Here is a 23,287-nt window from a genome sequence, read left to right on the forward strand (position 1 = left end):
GTTTGTGCTGAATACAGTGTAATGACACTTTCGCATTTATATGTTTATGAACAACTGAAAAAAGCACAAATGTCAGGGCATGTCAAAACTTCTCCAGGCCCCAAATCAGCCTCAGACTCCAGAGGGTTAAACTAGGACACAAAAACAACAGCTCTCTCTCTGTCTCTCTCTCTTTCTCTCTCTCACACACACACACACACACACACACACACATTCACATTTGATTGACATTTATTCTTCTGCTGTTCTACATGAATACAGATTTGCATCAGATAAGCCAACAATCAAATAACATTTGCAACATTTGAGCTTTTACAAACACACACTTAATCTGCTCTTAAACATGTATGAACATTACAATCCACTTATTATAATCCTTAAAACTTTATTATTTAACCATCGGCAGAATTATATCTCTCAAAGGTTGCTCTTTAATGACTCAATGCAGTTCTTATTTATGTTTTGTTTAAAATTTTTTCAAATAAATAAAAACAAACCCGCATGAATCATTAGCGTCATCCAGTAAGAGTACAGAGCTCTAAAATGAACGTGATGAGAAAAGTTTGAGTTCAGATTGAGATCTTTCACTTTTAATTGTAAATCTTTTGTACAAACAGCCCATTCGCTGGGTTAAAACATCCCAATCACTGGGTTAAAAACATCCTATTCGCCGGGTTCAAACAACCCATTCGCTGGGTTAAAACATCCTAATCACTGGGTTAAAAACATCCTATTCGCTGGGTTAAAATTTCCGAATTGCTGGGTTAAAACATCCCAATCTCTTGGTTAAAAACATCCCATTCGCTGGGTTAAAACATCCCAATCGCTGGGTTAAAAACATCCCATTCGCTGGGTTAAAACATCCCAATCGCTGGGTTAAAAACATCCCATTCGCTGGATTAAAACATCCCAATCGGCGGGTTAAAACAACCCATTCGCTGGGTTAAAACATCCCAATTGCTGGGTTAAAAACATCCCATTGCTGGTTGAAAATGGACAAACCCAGCGACTGGGTTAAATGTTTGCCCAACGTGCTGAACAGTTTTATTTAACTCAACTACTGACTTAAAATGAATCCAAAATAAGTTGGAAATTAAAAATCAGACACATAATTAGCAGAGGAAACAATAATAATCAAAAGGTGAACATTTATTAATAAGCAATTTAATTAATGTTTGATTAATTATTATTTATTAAATTTATTAATAAATGTTCATTTATTAAACATATTAATAAATGTTAATTTTCAACATATTTTGGGTTCATTTTAAGCAAGCAAGACAGTCATTTTTAAACAATAGTTGAGTTAAATAAAACTTTCCAGCATGTTGGGCAAACATTTAACCCAATCACTGAGTTAAAACAACCAAATTGCTGGGTTTGTCCATTTTCAACCCAACTTGTTTTTAACCCAGCATGTTTAGAGTGTAGGCAAATCTAGGCAAAAATTTAAAATCAAAAATCATCCTAAAATACACTGGACCAGTAAAATGTGTGTGTGTAGCAGAACTGAATGTAAAATGCACTGATATTGACGGTCTGTTGTGATGATGTTCACATGGAGGATATTTTCACAGTTGCGTTATGTGAGTGGATGCGACGCTCGTGAGGACTGACGTGTGGTGTTCGGCCGTGCGTCCCGTCATACAAGGTTATACTGCTATATATCCTTGTCATTATGACGCTCAGGCTGTCACACGCTGAAGCTCCATGAACACGTGTCGTCCTCAGGGACACATCGCGTGTGAGCGGAGACAGGACTGAACATATGGAGAGCCGTCACAACAGCAGCGTTCCTGAACACAGAAAGGAAGGAAGTTGCTCTGACATTAGCACTTACGGCTGTGAGGTTCGCCTGATTCAACAATCAAATATCAACACAGGAGTGAAGAACAAACACACACACACAAGTGCAAATATGTCCAAGAGCAGGGCCCTATGATCTGTGTGATACGCTGAGAGAATTGTGGAATCCAGTCATTTAAAAATTAAATTTCAATGAAAAATGGCGATATGAACGAGGGTGTGTGAATATTAAAGCCTGCTATGTAAATCTGCATGTTGCGCTTGACTCAGTTTGTTCTACTATAGACTGAATAGACATCTAAACAAAACATGCAGGCTTAATTCACTAGAGTTTCTGATAAAATGTTAATTGTTGCAGTCAATATAAAAAGTACTTCTGTTGAAATTGTGTTGAGTGAATGATTCAATGACTCACTCAAAAATGCTTGTTTCATTACTGGATGAATCAGTGTTTTTGAACAAATCTCTTGAATGAATGATTCAATGACTCACTCGTAAAGACTTCACTTGTTTTATTACTGGATGAATCAGTGTTTTTGAACAAATCTCTTGAATGTATGATTCAATGACTCACTCATTAAGACTTCACTTGTTTCATTACTGAATGAATCTGCATTTTTGAACGAATCTGTTGAACAAATGATTCAATGACTCACTTGTAAAGACTTCACTCATTTCATTACTGGATGAATCAGCATTTTTGAACAAATCTCTTGAATGAATGATTCAATGACTCACTCATTAAGACTTCACTTGTTTCATTACTGAATGAATCGGCATTTTTGAACGAATCTGTTGAATAACTGATTCAATGACTCACTCATAAAGATTTCACTTGTTCCATTACCGGATGAATCAGCATTTTTGAATGAATCTGTTGAATGAATGATTCAATGACTCACTGGTAAAGACTTCACTCGTTTCATTACTGGATGAATCAGCATTTTTGAACAAATCTCTTGAATGAATGATTCAATGACTCACTCATAATGCCTTGAATGAATCAGCGTTTTTGAATGTATCTTTTCAATGAATGATTCAATGACTCAAAGACTTCACTTGTTTCATTACTGGATGAATCAGCACAGTCACTTGTCGCCACCTACTGGTGTAACCTATATATGACAATGGCTCTCTCTGGCTCAGCAGCAGCACGAACACAGATCTGAATGTTCCGGCATTTAATATGTATTGCAAATAAGCTCAATTATTATTATTTTGCCAATGCATATTAAACACTACCAAAACATTAAACTTTAATATAGTGAACTTTAAATTTAGGTTAGTGATAATTCAAGTGTACAAACAAGTGAAATAATATAGGCTACCATATATAAAAATGGGGAAAACAAAATTTGTGTTTATGTGGTGACAAATACTATAGAAATACAACAAACAGACATCCCGTGAGGCAAAATGCATTAATATTTTAAGAGGAATGCATACTAGTTTATATCATTTAGTGAGGAAATTCACGAATTGGACTGATCCAATTGTAACTTGAGTCAACAACTCACTGATTCAGTAATTCAGTCAAAATCAGTCGGAGCTTGAACGTATGTGCAATTGATGGCGTGATGGAGTTACTAATGCAGATTTGTACCTGCCAAAAACACATTGGATGACCTCTGCCCACGATGAATGTCAGAAATTAAACACAAAATGAAAAAGTTAAAGTGGCCGGTTTGAAGCGTGTCACAATGAGCGATGTGAGACAGGTCCTGCGTGTGTCTGTCTCTCTGAGTTTCCTCCGGGTGAAGTTGGACACAGTTAAAGGAGCAGGATGCCGCCTTCAGTCTAATTAAGAACAACCCAAGCTGAGCATCTATATTATTCAACACTTCAGGCTGCTGTCTGCCGTCCAAGAACAGCCACCAAAGACCTCAAAACACACACACACACACATCGAGGGCTTCAACATGGCCAGTGCAGCCAGAGCTTCATGCCCAAACACTCGCACAAACTTCAGGGCGCAGGCCGTAAGACATGGAATCCGTCTCACATTTATTATTCCGACAAGGGCTCCATTTTAATCAGGGGCAGCAGCGAGGCCCGGGGAACGGAGACGGCATCAAAGAAGGGAGGAGGAAGAGGAAGAGAGAGACGGGGTGAAGGAAGGATGCTGAAGAGGAAGATGGAGATACATGAAGATGATGAAGTCGAAAAGACGAGATTCTCCTGGGAAAATCACATCTGGAAATATATACCATTCACAATCAGTGAACGGAGTTTTTTAAAGTCAACATCAAACGACATTCATAAGACTATAATGTGGCAAACAATGTGAGTGTTTTCGTATGCAAAACAGCATCTGGTTGGACAAAAATCTGTTTTCTGGAAAGAGAAAAGCTACATTTTAAATGCATGCACTAGGAGTCAAATGTTTGGAATAATTACGTTTTATAATGTTTTTGAAAGAAGTCTCATCAAGGCTGCATTTATTTGATCAAAAATACAGTAAAAATTGTGAAATATTTTTACAATGTAAAACAGCTGTTTTCTATGTGAATATATAGTAAAATATAACTTATTCTTGTGATAAAGCTGAATTTATTTAATTAAAAATACAGTAAAAATTATGAAATATTATTCCAATGTAAATCAGCTGTTTTCTATGTGAATATATAGTAAAGTGTAATTTATTCCTGTGATCAAAGCTGAATTTTCAGCATCATTACTCCAGTCTTCAGTGTCACATGATCCTTCAGAAATCATTCTGATATGATGATTTGCTGCTCAAGAAACATTTATGATTATTATCAATGTTGAAAACAGTTCATATTTTCGTGGAAACTGTGATACATTTTATTTTTCGAGATTCTTTTATGAATATAAAGTTCGAAAGAACAGCATTTATTTGAAATAGAATCTTTTGTAACATTATAAGTCTTCACTGTCACTTTTGATCAATTTAACGCATCCTTGATGAATAACCATACGAAGCAGCTCAGCTGTTTTCAACGTCATGATGAAATCAATGCGAGTGTTTCTCTTCCTTTTTGACCTGAATAACCTTTAATATTCCTTTAAAAGCAAAAGGCTGCCATTATGAAGGAGACGTCACCGAAGAAAACTCCTCTCAGTTTCTCCGGAGACGAAGATCCAGGCCGACAATTCCATCTCAAACGACACAATGTCAACACTTCTTTTCTTGTGTTCCATTTTATTCATCCTTCTTTCAAATTATAATTTGATTCGGGTGGTACAAGAGCTTTGATATTAAAATTTTTAATAAAAGCCCTGATACTCGTGTACGTCGGCAGGATTTGGGGCCGATTTTCATCCTTCTATTTGTCATTATTATTATACTTCTTTTTTGTCCAGAGGCACAGCCTACACAGATCATTATTTCAGAAAAAAAAAGACTATTGCCTTTTTTTCCCTTCACCCCCTCTCCAATAAATTCAATGTGTGTCTAAATTAATGCATTACAAGCCATGGGAGAGATATTAAAAAAATGATAAAAACTAATCCTTGATGTTGAGCCGGTGCGCGCCGCTCTGACCCTGAACACGCTCGTGTTATAGTGCTGAACATCGCTCGGATTACTCCATAATATTTCATTACACGCACAAAATCCACAGTCGTATATCTAGCACAGGTGTGTGGTTATTAATCACTGAGGTCCGTGAGTCCACAACGGCCAGCGAGAGAAAACAAGGACGCATGCATGAACCTGCGTTGCATGCAGACGCGTTTAAAAACACTGCCGTCGGCACACACACAAATGCAGAAACGCAAGGTGATGATGGGAAATACGATCGTGCTTCTGATGACGCGCACGTGCACAAACCCACCAACAGGGAACGTTCTGGCAAGGTTCTCCCAAAGTTATGAACAAACGTTTTTCCAGTGAATGAATGTTCATTTAAAGTTATCTGGTCTTTAACAACTTTCTCAAAATGATTTTTAAATGTTGCTACTTGTTTCAGAGAACATTCAAAAGTAACATTCCAGTAATGTTTGAAGAACGATACAATGTAATGATCCCTTAAAGGGATAGTTCACACAAAAATTAAAATTAGCCCATGATTTAATCACTCTCAAGCCATCATAGGTGTATATGACTTTCAGACGAACACAATCGGAGATACATTTAAAAATATCCTGGCTCTTCCAAGGTTTATAATGGCAGTGCATGGGGGTGCAATTTTGAAGCCCAAAAAAATGCATCCATCCATCATAAAAGTAATCCATAATATCCATATTTAAAACTTCCAGCGGACGACCGTCCGCATATTGCACAAGTCGACTAGCACCAAAAGAGTAACACGCTGAAGGAGTATCGTAATCTTAGACGCCTCTCGCAGTTCACAAACAACAAACTCAAGCTCCTCTTCTCTTAAATCCAAATCCTCCAACATTTCTCTTTAAAAAATTTAGTTTTAGATTTTGTGTTTCCGGTGTTTTATTTTGCTCTATCCTCCGTGCTTCCGTGTTCGTCATTGCATCATGCGCCGTGTCAGAGGTCACTCTTCCGCCGCAAATCAATGCGTATGGTTGTATGGAAGCTAGTTATTGTAGTAAATAAAGTTTTAAATATGGATATTTTTATTACAAAAACGCATCGCTTTACTTCAGAAGGCCTTTATTAACCCCCTGGAGCCATATGGATTACTTGGATGGATGCATTTTTTTATGCACCCCCTTCAATACCATTATAAAGCTTGGAAGAGCCAGGATATTTTTAGGGGTTCCAGTATGTAGCGCTGAAACTCTATTGTAATTGTTCAAATTTCCAAGGATCAGCATTCTCTCCTAAAAGTGATCGGTCAGATCAAACCGGAAGTCGTAGAGACTTGAAACTTTGAGGGCTGGTTGTACTCACACCGTCTACAACAGTGGTCTCAAACCGCCAGCCCGCCCTCCCCCTCCATCCGGCCCGCAACTGATCTCAAAAATAAAACATAATCCGACCCACAAAATTTTTATTATTATTATTCTCTAGTTCCTAACTGTTTAATATGCAAAGAAAAAGTCGCCGTTCTATGGGATCATTCACATATCGCGTGGCATAAGCGGCCGCGCCGCATTCTCCTTCTTTCCAATGCGCTTTCGCTCCAGTGGCGTCTGTCATTGCTACGCAACCATGAGCCGCGCTCTCAACCGCGTCGCTTCTATTATGAGCGCGCTTGCCTAAATTACAGCAAAAGCACTCGACTTTAAGTCACGAGCGCCGATTTAAACCACCGAAACGCGTCCGATGCAGCCATTAAACGTTACCGATGCTCAAACGGCATCTTGAACAAACGTGTCTCAGCTGTGTGAGCGCAAGCGCTGCAGGTGTCTGTCAAGAAACAGAAGAGTGTACACATGTATTCAGGGATTGTATTTGTTCAGTACAGTGTTGTTCAGTGCAAGATTTTAATGTTATTTAGGCTAACATAAAGTAAGGGAAAATACTTCCACTAAATGTTAAAAACTAACAATGAGAGATTTTTATTTTTTGGCAAAATAAAGTTGATGTATATAGCTCCAGTTTTTTGTTTATTTCTGACCCCTCCAGGAGTCCATGCCACAAGTGTTGGTTTTGTTCCTAAATTACTAATTTTTTTATTTTTTTATTCCATGCACCTTGTTGGATGTGAGAAGTTAATAGTATTAATAGTATTATATTAGTAGTATTATATTAGTATATTAGTAGTATTATATTAGTAATATTATATAATTATATTACACTCTGTAACAATGAGAGAGACACTGCTGTTTATATTTAGTATGGTAAATAAAATATTTATAGCATTGCTATATAAATATTTTAGTAGGCCTAATGAAATTTGAAGTAAATGAGAAACAATGCAAAGGAAAGTAAATGTTGCACTTTCTTGCGCTTGAATGTTAATATGGCCCTCCTATGAGGTGTCAATCACAGAAACGGCCCCCCGCCAATTTGAGTTTGAGACCCCTGGTCTACAACATCACCAAAACTCGCTCCGAACGGCCTGACGGGGCGCTACAGCAGTCAAAAGTGCAAAATCACCCATAACTCTTGAACCGTTAGGTGAAGGCTCAAGTGTCTAATTTTGTTGGAATATTTTGGGGTATTTTGGATTTTTTGAAAAACGTACTTTTGTCAACTCATTCTAGGTTTTGGCCCGATCGGAACCACACCATTGCAGAGAGATTCTCCAGAGTCTGATTGTCAATAATTATCAATAACAAAGTTGAAATTTCGATTCACGGACTCTAAGGGCCACCAAAACGTTAGTGGGCGGAGCCACTTTTACTAAAATGCCTATAACTCGTGAACAGAATGAGATATTTTCACCAAACTTGGCACACCTATGTAAGAGCTCATTCTGTGGTCGTGTGAAAAAGGACGCAGTGACTAGCCACTTGGTGGCGCTATAACATGGAAAAAAAATTAAAAATGGCTATAACTACACAACCCTAAGTCTGATTGCCTGAAAATTGGTGTCTTTGTGTCTTTATGCAAGGTGCCATGAATACCCTTGAAGACATTCACATTTTTTGGAAAATGCGGCTGGCGGCAGCCAATGAAGTTTGAGCAGCTATCAGACAAGGTTAACGGAGGCCGAAATTCAAAAGAAATTAGCCACTGGTGGGCGCCTTCGCGTTTTTCACATTTGTAAAGGATTGTGTATTTGCGTGATTTTTCGCACACACCCATAACTTTCATACCACATGGTAGAACTCCTCATTCTGAGCAACTTTGCCTGTAGGATCACCGCTGTCCATCGAATCATTCATAAAATATTGGAGATTATTTCAAAAAACAATTTTCGCATGGCCATTTTCCTGCCTGATTTGTGTAGAATGAAGTTGGGTGTGCACATGTGTCACATGATTCTAAAGAAGCATGGAAACTTTTATGGGCCATAACTGGTGCAGTTACAAAGGTGAAAAAAAGCTTTAAACACCATTGGCTCTAAATGGTCTTTTCCATCTATGATCTAAGAGATTACATGCTTGATAAATAAAACATAATACATGTATGCTTAAAGGCCTTAAAGCATTTGAACCCTGATAAATGCTGCTTGCAGCAATATTAAAATATATTTCTGATTGTGTTGGTCTGAAAGAAGATAGTCATATACACCTAGGATGGCTTGAAGGTGAGTAAATTGTGAGATCATTTTCATTTTGGGGTGAAGTATCTCTTTTAACTTTTGCAAAGCCAAGAAAGAATGTTTTGAAACCTGTTCAGAGAACATAACTTAATAGGAACTTTTTAGACCTGCACTGCATGCAGACGCATTTAAAAACACTGGCGTCGACACGTACGCGTCGCACAAATGCAAGGTTATGATGGGAAATCTGCTGGTGCTTCTGTTGACGGGTCGGTCTTCAGTGCAGGTTTGGCACGCTGTCAAACTCGTGGACAAGGACGCTTGCATGCATGCGGTTCAGCACATGTGCCTCCCTGCTGATGTGAACTATTTTCCTGCTTGCGAGTGTGTGTGTGTGTGTTGAAAAGGAAAACACACTGATGCCAATCCACCAGTATCTCTGATGACTTGCTAACTAGGGCAGCGATGCAATCTTAACCCTCACGTTGTGTTTCGATCATTTTGACCCACAGATTTTATTTTTCCTGAAAATGCTAGTTGCATTGGACCAAAACTTACTGACTTTGCTCACAACTTCCCAAATGTTTTTTTGGATAATTTTTGTATAACTTTTGGGTTTTTCCCTCTACCCTGTTAGGGACCAATCCCCTATTTTATCCCTTAGTTTTCCACATTATTATTATTTTTCTTCCTGAATGGGAGTCATTGGCAGCCCTATGAAAGTGAAATATGAGAAAATAATGAAATTTGGCACAATTATAGAGATAGTAATGAATAGTGATTTGACCAATTTTGGTGTCTCTAGCGCCACCACCAGTTCAAAAATGCACTTTTCTAAAGATTATGAATTTTGAACCCTTTGTTCTAGAAAAATGAAATTTAGTTCACCCGATTACATTCAACATCTTACATTAAGTCTCTGCGATTACAGTAGTGGCCGCTACTCCTCCTTCATAATTTGTCCAATTTTGATTAAAATTGAATCAGATGATCTTTAGACTGAACTGCACAGAAATTAATGAACAGATTTTTTTAATTCATCTTTGATTAAAAGGTAACAAGGGGCATTCAGGGGCAAACTTTGAACAATTGAAACAAAAATTGGTACTCTTCATAGGAATCATGATCTGCCAAATTTGAGAACAGCGCCTCCTACAGGTCATGAGATCTGAAAAATGGCTCTTTTTGCTCTAGCTTTTGAACAGTTTGTCAGAAATAAAAAACTAATGTTGTCCAATTTTGTCCAAAATTGGCTCAGATGATCTTTGGACAGAGCCGCACATAAATAACTGAATGGATTTTTGACATTTGCAACCGTACTCAAGATATTCGTCTCCGAATGTGACCTTGCTTGTGTTTGTTGTCTTATGCTAGTTAAACATAATATAAATATTGGATTCAATCTTTTTGTCAACTTTGTCATTTGGCCTGACCATCATTACAGATCATCTCCAACTCTACGTCTGCTTCATTTTCACGCTCATCGCACGTCTTCGGATGTGTCTACATGTATCACCTCGCCATTTCTTGTTGGTCGATGGCCAATCGTTGTCTCACCTCACCCCCTGTTCCTCTTCCTTTCTCCCAATGGCTTCATTATCACATGCAAAACAGACACAAAGACTCAAATCAACGTCTCACGCGGAGACAAACGCAGACTGAGACCCTTAACACCAGCGTATTCCTTTCTCTCTTCCTCACGGCGATGTATGAAAGCGAGTTACGGTTAGAGAACCTCCACTTTAATGCCGCTTGTGAAAGTCTTCATGCACCAAAGCTGTGGTTGTGCTGGCAGAAGCTCGACAATGGTAATTGTGCAGTAACGGGAGTCTTTGTCCTCCTTTAAACATCTTGTAACCGACTTGACAAAACGCCACCTGCTAAACAGCGAACGCCTTCGCCTTTTGTTTCCGCACTTCGCAGGCGTGTCAGGAGATACTGAGGCTCAGAAAACAATTATATCTCAATACTCTTCAGCCTGTGCGCTCTTAAAAATAAAGCTTCTTTAATGGAATCTTTATTTTTAAGAGTGTAGATAATATTCACTCTATATTTTTTGTCAGTTAAAGCAAATGTTATTTTAACCACACAACCATTGTCACCAAGAACTGTTAATTAAAATTTTTAAATGCAAAAAAATAATGAATTTAGATTAATTTTTAAATATGTTTATGTATTTGCAGTAATATAACAAAACATAGTAATTTAAGTATAAAACCTTTTGACTTCCGCAAACATTTTTTGGAATGATTGAATCAGAGTTGTGAATCGATTCAACAGAACTGATTCATGGAAGTGAATCAAACTGTAATGTTGTTATTGCCACTAAAGTTAAAATCTTATCATGTTTAATTGCCCAAAAAGCATTATTTTATTAATATTTAATATTTAATTGCCTGTCAAATTATCATAAATATATTCTGAATATACAGGAGTGTCTAGGACTCGTTTCAGTGTGACTGAAGCTCAGCTCTTTAAGAAACAGTGTTGATGTTCCAGTAACAAGATACTTTTACCAGCAAATAGTGCTGTGACAAAACACAACACAACACTGTATCCACACACACAGCTGAGAGGCGCGAGACGATCGTCAAACACGATCCTCAAGATGAGAATGTGTCTCATAGTGAGTTGAGAAGTCCAGATGTCATTTCAATGAAACGGTTCAAAAAAAGATTTAGATTCACAGTAACTCTAAATATTTCATTAAATTTAACACTATAAAAAAAACAACTTCACCCCCCCCCCAAAAAATATAAAATCAAAAATACGATACAAACAGCTGATCAAAGCTGAATTTTCAGCATCATTACTCCAGTCTTCAGTGTCACATGATCCTTCAGAAATCATTCTGATATGATGATTTGATGCTCAAGAAACATTTATGATTATTATCAGTGTTGTTGAAAACAATTCAGATTTTTATGGAAACTCTGATACCATTCAAACATTTGTGGTAAGATAAAAAACAGAAAAGAAAATAAATCAATACTTTAAGTCAGCAAGGATGCATTAAATTGATCAAAAGTGACAGTAAATACATGCATAATGTTACAAAAGATCATATTTAATAAATGTTTTAATAAATTCAAATAAATGCTGTTATTTTGAACTTTCTATCCATTAAAGAATCCTGAAAAATAAAATGTATGACAGTTTCCACAAAAATCTGAATTGTTTTCAACACTGATAATAATCATAAATGTTTCTTGAGCAGCAAATCATCATATCAGAATGATTTCTGAAGGATCATGTGACACTGAAGACTGGAGAAATGATGCTGAAAATTCAGCTTTGATCACAGGAATAAATTACATTAAAAAAATAAAAAAATAAAAAAATTATAAAATATAAACCTATACAGACATATAATAAAATACAGACACAGACACACACACACACACACACACACACACACACACACACACACACACACACACACACACACACACACACACACACACACACACACAAACACACACACACAATTGTATAAAACTCAATTGTAGCTAAAAATAACAGAAATACTAATAACAAATTCAGTTCAAGCTCTGCTTAATATAATCAGAGATATCAAAGTAAAACTTAGCAGATTTCACTGTTATGTTTTTACAGCTTCAAACACATTGAAAGCAGCTTCTCTCATGAGTGTGTTGCACACTTCGTTTTGTAGGCTAGGAGTGTTGCTGGGAATATTTCCAAATTGATTCCCATTTAGACATTTTAATCTATTAGCATCTCTTCCCTCTTTGTCTGGAAGATGTAATGTGCAAGAAGCTTGAGCCAGCAAAACGAACAATTTAACATAACGGTATCATCCGTTACGCGACGTGTGCCGTGACTTTTGACATTCGAGCGAATGCCAGTGAGGTGAAAACACACACACACACACACACACACACACACACACACACACACACACACACACACACACTGTGTTCAAAATCATCAGACTCCTGCAAAAGATCCAACAGAAGAGCAGAGGAGCTCTAGTAAACGGGCTGGTTTATTAAACCACTAGTGATGTGTTGAGACATGCACAGAATGAGAAATCTCTTATTTAAATGCTGCATTCTATTACTAATGATAAAGGGATGATTAATCAGACGACATTTGGCCTTTTTGAGATCATTTGTGTTAGTCAATACCTGGGACAGTGAACTCAAGCTGCAGTTCCTGCTCATATACACTGTAAAACATGATCCTTCCAAGTTGTAAACACAACATACATTATATGTTTTAAAAGAAAAAAACACTAGAGTGTGGCGCTCGCAACATCAAGGTCAAGGGTTTGAATCCCAGGGAAGCAAAAACTGATAAAATGTGTCTTGAAAAAGTCACTTTAAATAATGCATAAATGTAAACGTTAAATACTACTTCAGTTTTTCTACTTCTGCTTAATTCAATGTGTTACTTGCAGTTTTTTTGTAATTAATTGTGATATTTACTAGCAATTTCTGAGTGAAAATTGTTTCTACACCAATTTTTATAGTGCAATGAAAGGGTTTTCTTATGCATGAGGTGAACCAGAGTGCATTTACCCTGGTAAAATTAGTGTACCAGATGGTCTTGAGGGCTTTTAAAAAACGGTTATATAAAAAGAAATTGTAACATTGTAAAAAGATTTTTAAAGGCTGTAAATATAGATTATTGGATTTAAGATTTTACAATAAAATACTATTTCAGTTTTCTATGGAAGATTGTTTTCACCACTAAATAAAAAAATCTAAAAATTCTGACTTTTTTCAGAATTGCATATTATAAAGTCAGAATTGTGAGATATAGAGACTTTTTTGCAGTTCTGACTTTATAACCCTCAAAATTCTTTATAAAACTCACAATTCTGTGAAAAAAAGTCAGAATTGTGAGATAAAAAGTCGCAATTACCATTGTTTATTTCATAGCAGAAACAAGCTTCCATAGTTTTCTACTTCAAAATTTCACGTGCTTATGAAATTTAGCAGCTTAGATTACTTTACTAAATCCATTACTAAATACAAACGACATAAAATTACATAAAATTTGTGACTACTTTTTGATTACTTTTGATCCAACTGGTGTATAACATTGATTTGAATAGTATAATTTTTTACCATATTGATAAAAAAATAAAGACAAAGAAAAATTATTCAATTTTTTTGTTGTCAACAAAATGAAATGCATTAAATAGTATATTATGTCAGAGTTTCCCAAATTTATCAAAAGATTAATTCATTAAATCATAAAAAAGTTAAATTATAATATATATATATATATATATATATATATATATATAAACTATATAACTATTGTGTATAAACATACTGACTAGAAGTCAGTCTTTTGAGAAAGGAACATTTAAAAGAAGAATTAGGGAGAATCGATGAATTCTGGATAATTTACTGCCATTTTGTGAATATTTATTCAGGTAATCAACACAAAAAGTAACTTTAGTCTGAATATGATTATTTTAAAATGTAATATTACAAGTATTTCTTTTTTTGGAATCTGATTACGTAATCCAGTTTATATATATATATACACACACACTGGCCCCTGTGAAACCCCTAGCGGTCAACCACTAACTAATTACTAACTAATTCTACAGAAATCAAATATATTCCCTCAAATACTGTCACAAGATCCTCCTCGTTTGGAGCAGTGCCTGTGAAGAAAGGATTCTGGAGCTCGACATCCCTGAGTCTGATTAAAGCCAGAGCCCGAGCGCGTCTGCTGGACGCCACACAGAGCGAGAGGGCCGATCTCTCGCCGCGCAGGGCAGCAGCTGGACAAGGCCGATCCTGGCACTCGCAGGAAGGTCTGATGTCGAGCCCAGTGCTTTCGTCTCGCTCGCTCTTGCTCTGGGGAGATCTGATTTACCTCCTCTGAAAAATACGCACATCTGTTCACTCAGGCAGCTGGTGGGCGGGCCGAGCTAATTGCTGCCACCTGATTGGGCAGTTAGCGCATAAATTAGAGTCAAATTGGTTCTGCGGTAAAGGTCGCGTTAGGGGAGACAGAAGCAGAGGTTAGTTGAGGAAATCTGGAGCTGTTCCTGAACAGACAGCAGCTTCTCGTCTGTTTTTCTCACCTCGCGCGCTTCATCAGTCACGCTGACGGGAGGTTTGATGAATAAAGTGGTCGCTGAGAAAGACCTTGGGCAGCTTTGCTTCAAGAGGGCTTGTAAACGCAGCCATCATTATTCATTTCTGTATTTTTAACTTAACTTCACATCTTTAAAAAATGTTGCTGAGAATGTGGCAATTTATATCACTTGCCTTGGTCTTATTTATTGATGAAGTAGACGTGCAATAAATAATGTAATGAACACAAGAAATCACTTGTTACTCTGGGCCTTCGCCGCAGCTGAAGTGATGTAGCGGCACCGCGCTTCAGACCTCACAGGTATTTATATTTAAAACTTCTGTCAACGGCTGTGCTCTAAATCATCTGAAATGATGCTAACACCAAACACTAGCCAGCCATGACTCTTTTATGTGCATCTGAGTTTTGTCCTTATCTGTCATCTCATTGGTCTATAATCCTGTTCCACATGACTAAAGAGTGCATTAGTGAACACTTCTTCAGTTCTGGGACTTTTTTCCCCATTTATTTCTCATTCATAAAAGTCTTGATTAAAGCGTTAACCCAACCCAGCGACTGGGTTAAATGTTTGCCCAACGTGCTAGATAGTTTTATTTAACTCAACTTTTGTTTAAAAATGACTATATGGCTGGCTTAAAATGAACCCAAAATAGGTTGGAAATTAAAAATCAGACACATAATTACTAGAGGAAACAATAATAATCAAAAGGTGAACATTCATTAATAAGCAATTTTTAAAAATTGGGTTAAAACATCCCATTCGCTGGGTTAAAACATTACATTTGCTAGGTTAAAACATCCCATTCACTGGGTTAAAAACTGGGTTAAAAACATCCCATTCGCTGGGTTAGAACATCCTTTGCTCAGTTAAAATGTCCCATTCGCTGGGTTAAAACGTCCCATTCGCTGGGTTAAAACGTCCCATTCGCTGGGTTAAAAACATTACATTCACTGGGTTAAAACGTCCCATTTGCTGGGTTAAAATATCCCATTTGCTGGGTTAAAAACATTACATTCACTGGGTTGAAACGTCCCATTCGCTGGGTTAAAATATCCCATTTGCTGGGTTAAAAACATTACATTCGCTGGGTTAAAACGTCCCATTTGCTGGGTTAAAATATCCCATTTGCTGGGTTAAAAACATTACATTCACTGGGTTGAAACGTCCCATTCGCTGGGTTAAATTATCACATTCGTTGGGTTAAAAACATTACATTCACTGGGTTAAAACATCCCATTCGCTGGGTTAAAATATCCCATTTGCTGGGTTAAAAACATTACATTCACTGGGTTAAAATGTCCCATTCACTGGGTTGAAACGTCCCATTCACTGGGTTAAAATATCCCATTTGCTGGGTTAAAAACATTACATTCGCTGGGTTAAAATGTCCCATTTGCTGGGTTAAAATATCCCATTCGTTGGGTTAAAAACATTACATTCAATGGGTTAAAACATCCCATTCGCTGGGTTAAAATATCCCATTTGCTGGGTTAAAATATCCCATTTGCTGGGTTAAAAACATTACATTCGCTGGGTTAAAATATCCCATTTGCTGGGTTAAAATATCCCATTTGCTGGGTTAAAAACATTACATTCGCTGGGTTAAAACGTCCCATTTGCTGGGTTAAAATATCCCATTCGCTGGGTTAAAAACATTACATTCGCTGGGTTAAAACATCCCATTCGCTGGGTTAAAATATCCCATTTGCTGGGTTAAAATATCCCATTTGCTGGGTTAAAAACATTACATTCGCTGGGTTAAAATATCCCATTTGCTGGGTTAAAAACATTACATTCACTGGGTTGAAACGTCCCATTCACTGGGTTAAAATATCCCATTCGTTGGGTTAAAAACATTACATTCAATGGGTTAAAACATCCCATTCGCTGGGTTAAAATATCCCATTTGCTGGGTTAAAATGTCCCATTTGCTGGGTTAAAAACATTACATTCGCTGGGTTAAAACGTCCCATTTGCTGGGTTAAAATATCCCATTCGCTGGGTTAAATTATCACATTCGTTGGGTTAAAAACATTACATTCACTGGGTTAAAACATCCCATTCGCTGGGTTAAAAACATTACATTCACTGGGTTAAAACATCCCATTCGCTGGGTTAAAATATCCCAATTGCTGGGGTTAAAACAAACCATTCGCTTTGTTAAAAGTTTGTCCATTTTCAGCCGAACATGGGTTGTTTTTAACCCAGCATTTTTTAGAGTGTAGATTAACAACCTTGTAGCTTACACTAAGGGTGTCTTAAAAGGTTTACAAGTTAATGTTAAAAATAACTTTCCCTATGGAGAATTTTGAACAGTTTTTACTTCCGGAACTGACTGTTGCACTCAATATAGAGCACAACAGTGACCGTGATTCACTGCGTATGATGTAATCGAGTCTCTCAACACTCTCATAATAAAATTCCCACAATAAAAATAAAACTATCGATTTTAAGCCATTTATTATAAGAATAAAAATACTACAAACTTTGTATAAATACTTAAATATATTAGAAAAATATATTTAAATATCCTTTGTACAAATTTTATAATTTATTATATTAATAATAAATGGCTTTTTATTGTACATCATTGCAGCTGATTTGATTACGTCATCAACGATGCTTTATGAGTGGTTGGTTTATGAATGAATTTAAGTGACCGCGGTCACGATTGCGCTCTTACGCATCAGCTAATGGCTTTCAGAGTGGACAGATGAATTACTTGTCGCAGGAATCGTGTCGCGCCTGGTTAGGACACGGTTTAAGTGAGACAAATCCACATAAAGACTTAACTGCTGCGTCAATATGAAAACCACAGTGCAGGGCTTCCCCAATAATTCACTTTAATTGCAGGCTTCAGTCAACCGAGATCTGTTTATTCACTGCATTCATTAGCCTCAAGACACTGTCAATCAGACGACACATCATCATTAGTGAATAACACTAAAACCACAAAACACACCAGTCTAAGATCCAGCAAAACAGTGATGTCAATAAGGAATTACTGTTTTTTAATGAATGCATAATAATAACACACACAAAAACACATGCATATGCAAAATGACACCTCTTTAGTACAGCCTTAAATCATATCATCGTCATTACGCTTTCCTTAACCATCACGACCCCGCTATCAAATAACATTCAGCTTCCATCACCTGTCAATCAAAGCGTGCAGAACAGCATAGAAAGACAAACCCTTCTGATAGACTACTGTGAAGAAAACATGACTACGTTAAGCACTGCTCTTTAATAGGAACACAATATCCTCTTATCATATCAATCATCAAAGATTAGACATTAAATTCTGAAATAAAGGCAGCACTCAGGCTGGAGTCAGTAATACGATTGCTTTTATCATTAATATGATGGATTACACAAGTAAGCGGGTGGGGTTTGAACGGAGTGGGTGAGAAGAACCTCCTGCTGGTGCAACTTTTTTTTTTAAATACATGCAGCTTTGTAAATTGGATCCATTTATTAGGAGCGGATAAGACAGCATTCATTTCACAACGCACTAACACACCGTTCCACTGAGCACACTTATGACATGTGACGGGCCTCGCAAACCAGCTTAAAATACGTGCAGTTCGAAGACATTTTATATGCACAGTTGCATTGAGGGAACAAACATCAAGAGATGGATTTTACAGCCTTTCGACATGCGCTGCCATAAAAACGTAAAATATGCTTTAATAATCACTCAGTGCATGAGGTATGGATCTTTGATCCCTAAAAATGAGTCACATTAAAAAAATGAGATTATATTGGACAAATGTGGAGAAGAGAATAGAGACATTAATAAAGCAGACCCGTGCAAGCATAAAAGATTTGAGCCATATTTCTTCGCTCTGTCTGCAAGAGTGTGATACATGACTGCGATTTACTGTTGGGTCATTATGACATGATCACACTTACAGAAGGAGGTAATGGGATCATCAATAAGATGGCGGTTGCCTTATAAAAATGCCCCTAATAAACTGCACATGCCCAACCCCAAAAACCGGCCTTCGCCTCTGTTTCTGAGTGTGTGATTGTGTGTTTGGCTCCTCAGTGAATAAGTGTTTGACAAGCAGAGGAAAGCGTAGCCTTTTCAAGATATAAATGCTTTTAAGTCAAGTTGTCAGAAAGATGTTTTTTGTTTTGTTTTGTTTACATCAGATGACGAAACTTCATCATAAAATGTTTTATTTCAGGTCACCCATCAAAAAGCTGTTTTGCCAGTCTTCTCAAAAAGAATGGTGTTATTATCAGCAGCAGCGTGATTTTATTTCATTTCTAAACAGCTGCCGGAAACCGTTCTCCAGCATGATGCATGAAGGTGAAAATAAAATATATATAGAAGATATTCTTCACATCAGGCCACTGCAAAGCCAGTCAGATGAGTGCGCTCTAAAAAAAAAAAAAAAAAAAAAAATGCTGGGTTACTGGACAAAATGAACAAACCCGATCATTGGGTTCAATTTTTTAATTAAAATTTTAACCCATTGGCTGGGTTTGTGCATATCTGACCCAAATTTGGATTGAAACAACCCAGCATTTTCTCACACAGCCTGTTTATGAGAGACTTTATTATATATTATAAATGATTGTGCATAAGAATGTGATCAAAAAAATTACATTTTATATTGATGCTGTGCATCTGGCATCGATTTAAATTGCTTCCAAGAGAGATTCACATTGCTCTAACACACACACACACATGCACTTTACAGTACATGAACTCTGTGCAATAAAAATATGAATATTTAAAAACATCACACTCTTAAAAATAAAGATTCCAATTTCGCAGGATCATTTTTGGTTGTGTGATTATTGTTTGTTTTGAAGAACCTTTTGTGCAATGGACAGGTTATCATGCAATCATCGATGCAAATTGAGAAACTTTATTTTTAAGAGCTTAAGTGAACTACATCCTCAGAATATTAAAGTTATGATGAGATTTTTTTAATGATCTGACTGCATTTCAGCTGAAATCAGTAATTTTTCTGTTTTTTTTTTTTGTTTTGTTTTTTAAAGAAAAGCGCAAAAACAATACATTCACGATTCGCAAAGTATCACATTACGCTTCATCTCCAAGTTTGCATCACATCTGTCACATCTACAGATGCTTCACTCACAGAAACGAGCTTCATACCTTTCTCAGAATCCATTGGATGAGCAGCAGAACGCTCCAGCAGAGCAGCCTCATCTCGACCTCCAGGAGAACACTAGTCCCGTTGAGCAAACATATACCGGACACAAATCACCAACCAAAAACCATCCGAGGGGAAAGAGCTCGAGGCAGGTGCTTTAGCAGACTGTAACAATAAGCCAGCGCTCTCGGAGTTATTAAGGCGGCTCAGCTCTCGGAGTCCTTGTCATTAGTGAAGTGCACATCCATTCGCGGGTTTCGGGTGTTACGGAGGTGAAAAGTTGCTGTGGGAACGGTGGCAACTTCTGCTGTCAGCTGGCGTTCGCACCTAATGCCCTCATTACCGCGCCCGTTTGGTGTTTAAAAAAGAAACTGTGTTGCGTTCTCTCTCACTCGAAAGCGCACGCCCAGTGTAGATTTTGCGTCTTGTTCTTTTCGTTCTCTCTCTCTCTCTCTCTCGTGTGCGCGCGCGCTTAACAGCTGAACGTGTGAAACTCGATTCCAAAAGCCAACAGGTCAACCAACCTCCCGTGCGTCTTTTATCATAAGTGCGCGCGGGTGCCAAAAGTTGCATTCAGTAAAAAGTTTTCACGAGCTCAGAGTGTCACAGACGTGATTGTTCCAATTTGGCTGGAAAGCGATGTACAAAGAGCATGAAAGAGTTTACAGCATGTAACAAATCTTCCCGAAGGCGATTTTAATTTTGAATGGCTTTAAAGTGCATCTTGTCTCACAGCTGCTCGCGCTGTTAAAATATGTAACGCGCAATCTGTGCCGTGAGCGCGAGACGCGTTCCGTTCGGAATAAATATTAGGCTAGTTTTCTTTTTCTTATCAATATGACATCATTAAAAGCATCGCTTACGCATAAACACATAAAAACGCACATGGAGAGACTGAGAGGGAATCTGAAGTAGGGCGAGCTTTTTTTCTTTCTGCCATTTTTTTCCCCACCTGAATGCATGAAATATTGCAGGAAATAAAGCTGTGTATAGTAGCCTATAACGCAGACTAACAATTCAGAAACGCCTCAAAGTTCATGTCCATGCTGCACATCTGATAGATGCATATCATATGCAACCACTGAAGCCCATCATCGCCCCCTTGCGAATGACTGACGGACAACATCTGAGTGTCGACTTGCAATTAAAGGGTTAGTTCACCCAAAAATGAAAATTCTGTCATTAATTACTCACAATCATGTCGTTCCACGCCTTTGTTCATCTTCAGAACACAAGCTAAGATATTTTTGATGAAATCTGAGAGGTTTTTTTATCCTTTATTCAAAGCAATGGAATTCAAGGTCTAGAAAAGTAGTAAAAACATCGTTAATATAGTCAACGTGACGACAGTGGTTCAACCTTAATGTTATGAAGCGACGAGAATACTTTTTGTTCGCAAAAACAAAACAAAAATAACTTTATTCAACAAATTAATCTCTCCCTGTCATTCTGCTATGTTATTTACGTTGCGTGTTTACGTCTGAACGCTGGCCGGTTCTGGTCACGCGATCAGCACGACGCATGCGTGTGATGCTGAAGCAGGAGCCGGCCAATAATGAGCCAGCTTTCTGACTAGAACCTGCTGCAATGGAAATAGCGTAGCAGGGGAGACACTAATTTGTTGAATAAAGCTATTCTCATCGCTTCATAACATTAAGTTTGAATCACTGTCGTCACATGACTATTTTAACGATGTTTTTACTACTTTTCTGGACCTTGAATGTGGTCATTTCGTTGCTTTCAACTGAGGATAAAACTATCTTTCAGATCTTAATTTGTGTTCCAAAGATGAACGAAGGACTTACAAATGACATGAGGGTGAGTAATTAATGACAGAATTTTAATTTTTGTGTGAACTATCCCTTTAAATGACCGCACGACTATGCATAATTGTGAGATAAAATGATTGATGGAAGAACTGTGAAGAGATAGCCGACTAAAATATGCATTTAAGCAGAATGCAACCAACGCCTTGCCTCACTGACAAGATCAAGAACACCAAGAAGGTGAAAATCTTCCACACTTCCACAGTTTTAGCACATTTTCTAAGTAAATTGCCTTCATGGATACATATTTTTTGGAGCATCGAAATAAATGTTCCGTTGGTTTCGTTTCCATTGCGATCCAGCGGCTCGTGCAGTATTGAAGTTGGCAGGTGAATTTGGCGGGCTGCTAAAGCGCGCGCTTTCTATTTCTCAGAGAACTACGCCGCGCGCTTTTGCACAAATGAATGAACATGCCCGGGGAAAATGAGCGCAATTTTCTCATATATCCACTCATCTTTCCACTTCTGCTCTCTTCTTCTCTGCAAATCAACGCACTCATTCTGGAACGACATGATGAGAGAGTTCGCCTCTATCACACGGTCAGTAAAATATACGAACAGACAATTACTGAGGAGCAGAACATTTCTGACACAACCGATCATCATAACAATCCACGTCATCATGCAAAACAATCGCTCTATTGATTTTTTTATCTTTTAAATGTAGAGCCAGCAATAGAATAACTGTGAACAAAAGCAAACATACAGTTTTTAATCATTATTTTTATGCTCTTTGAATAGCATTGGCACTTTAAATCTAAAGGACCAGAACAACTCATTTTCTAATGTCAATAACAGTAGAAGGTCAAGTGTGTACAGAATCTCTACAGGTCAAGCTTTAAGATCCCAAAGTAAAGTTTAAGATAAGCCTTTAAACTTCCTGAAATTAGATTGTTCACCCATAGTTTAAAATAATCAATCCACCACCATTAACATACACTAACCCCAGCTAACAAAAATATGTTCTAAGAACATTTTGCTAATGTTCTCGTTAAATTTTCCCAAAATGTCAATTTTTAAAAATGTTTAAAACATTTTTTCTTAGTTGTGTGATCGTTAAAGGAACATTCAATTTTATCATTCTTCAAACGTTATGGGAACGTTTTGAAACTAGTAACATTTAAAAATGCAAGATGAACATCCAACTAAAATATAAAAAATGCTCCATTACGGAGCCCCGCATATGACATGAGGGGAAAAATATGTATATCGTGGAAGCGAATTAACAAATCGTTCCCGCGACTTACTAATACGTCAGCACATTTTACTAACTCGTCCCCATTTTTATTGGGAAATCGTGCAAATGATATAATAATTTGTTACCTCGTTTTACTAAATCGTGGCCATTTTGTAGCAGTAACAAACGAGGAACAAACGATGGAATAAACGAGGGAACAATTTATTA

General features: G+C 37.3%; 1 protein-coding gene across 1 annotated transcript in view; it reads right to left on the reverse strand.

Moving 5' to 3' along the window:
- LOC137011271 (neurexophilin-2) overlaps positions 1-20,113 on the reverse strand; it is a 67,034-nt gene extending 46,921 nt beyond the window's left edge. The window contains exon 1 of the mRNA XM_067373990.1: positions 20,060-20,113. Within this exon, the coding sequence (XP_067230091.1) occupies positions 20,060-20,113 (54 nt within the window). The remainder of the gene's footprint in view (positions 1-20,059) is intronic.
- Positions 20,114-23,287: the final 3,174 nt, after the last annotated feature.

This window comes from Chanodichthys erythropterus, chromosome 21 (genome assembly GCF_024489055.1).
Source record: "Chanodichthys erythropterus isolate Z2021 chromosome 21, ASM2448905v1, whole genome shotgun sequence".
NCBI classification, from domain to species: domain Eukaryota; kingdom Metazoa; phylum Chordata; class Actinopteri; order Cypriniformes; family Xenocyprididae; genus Chanodichthys; species Chanodichthys erythropterus.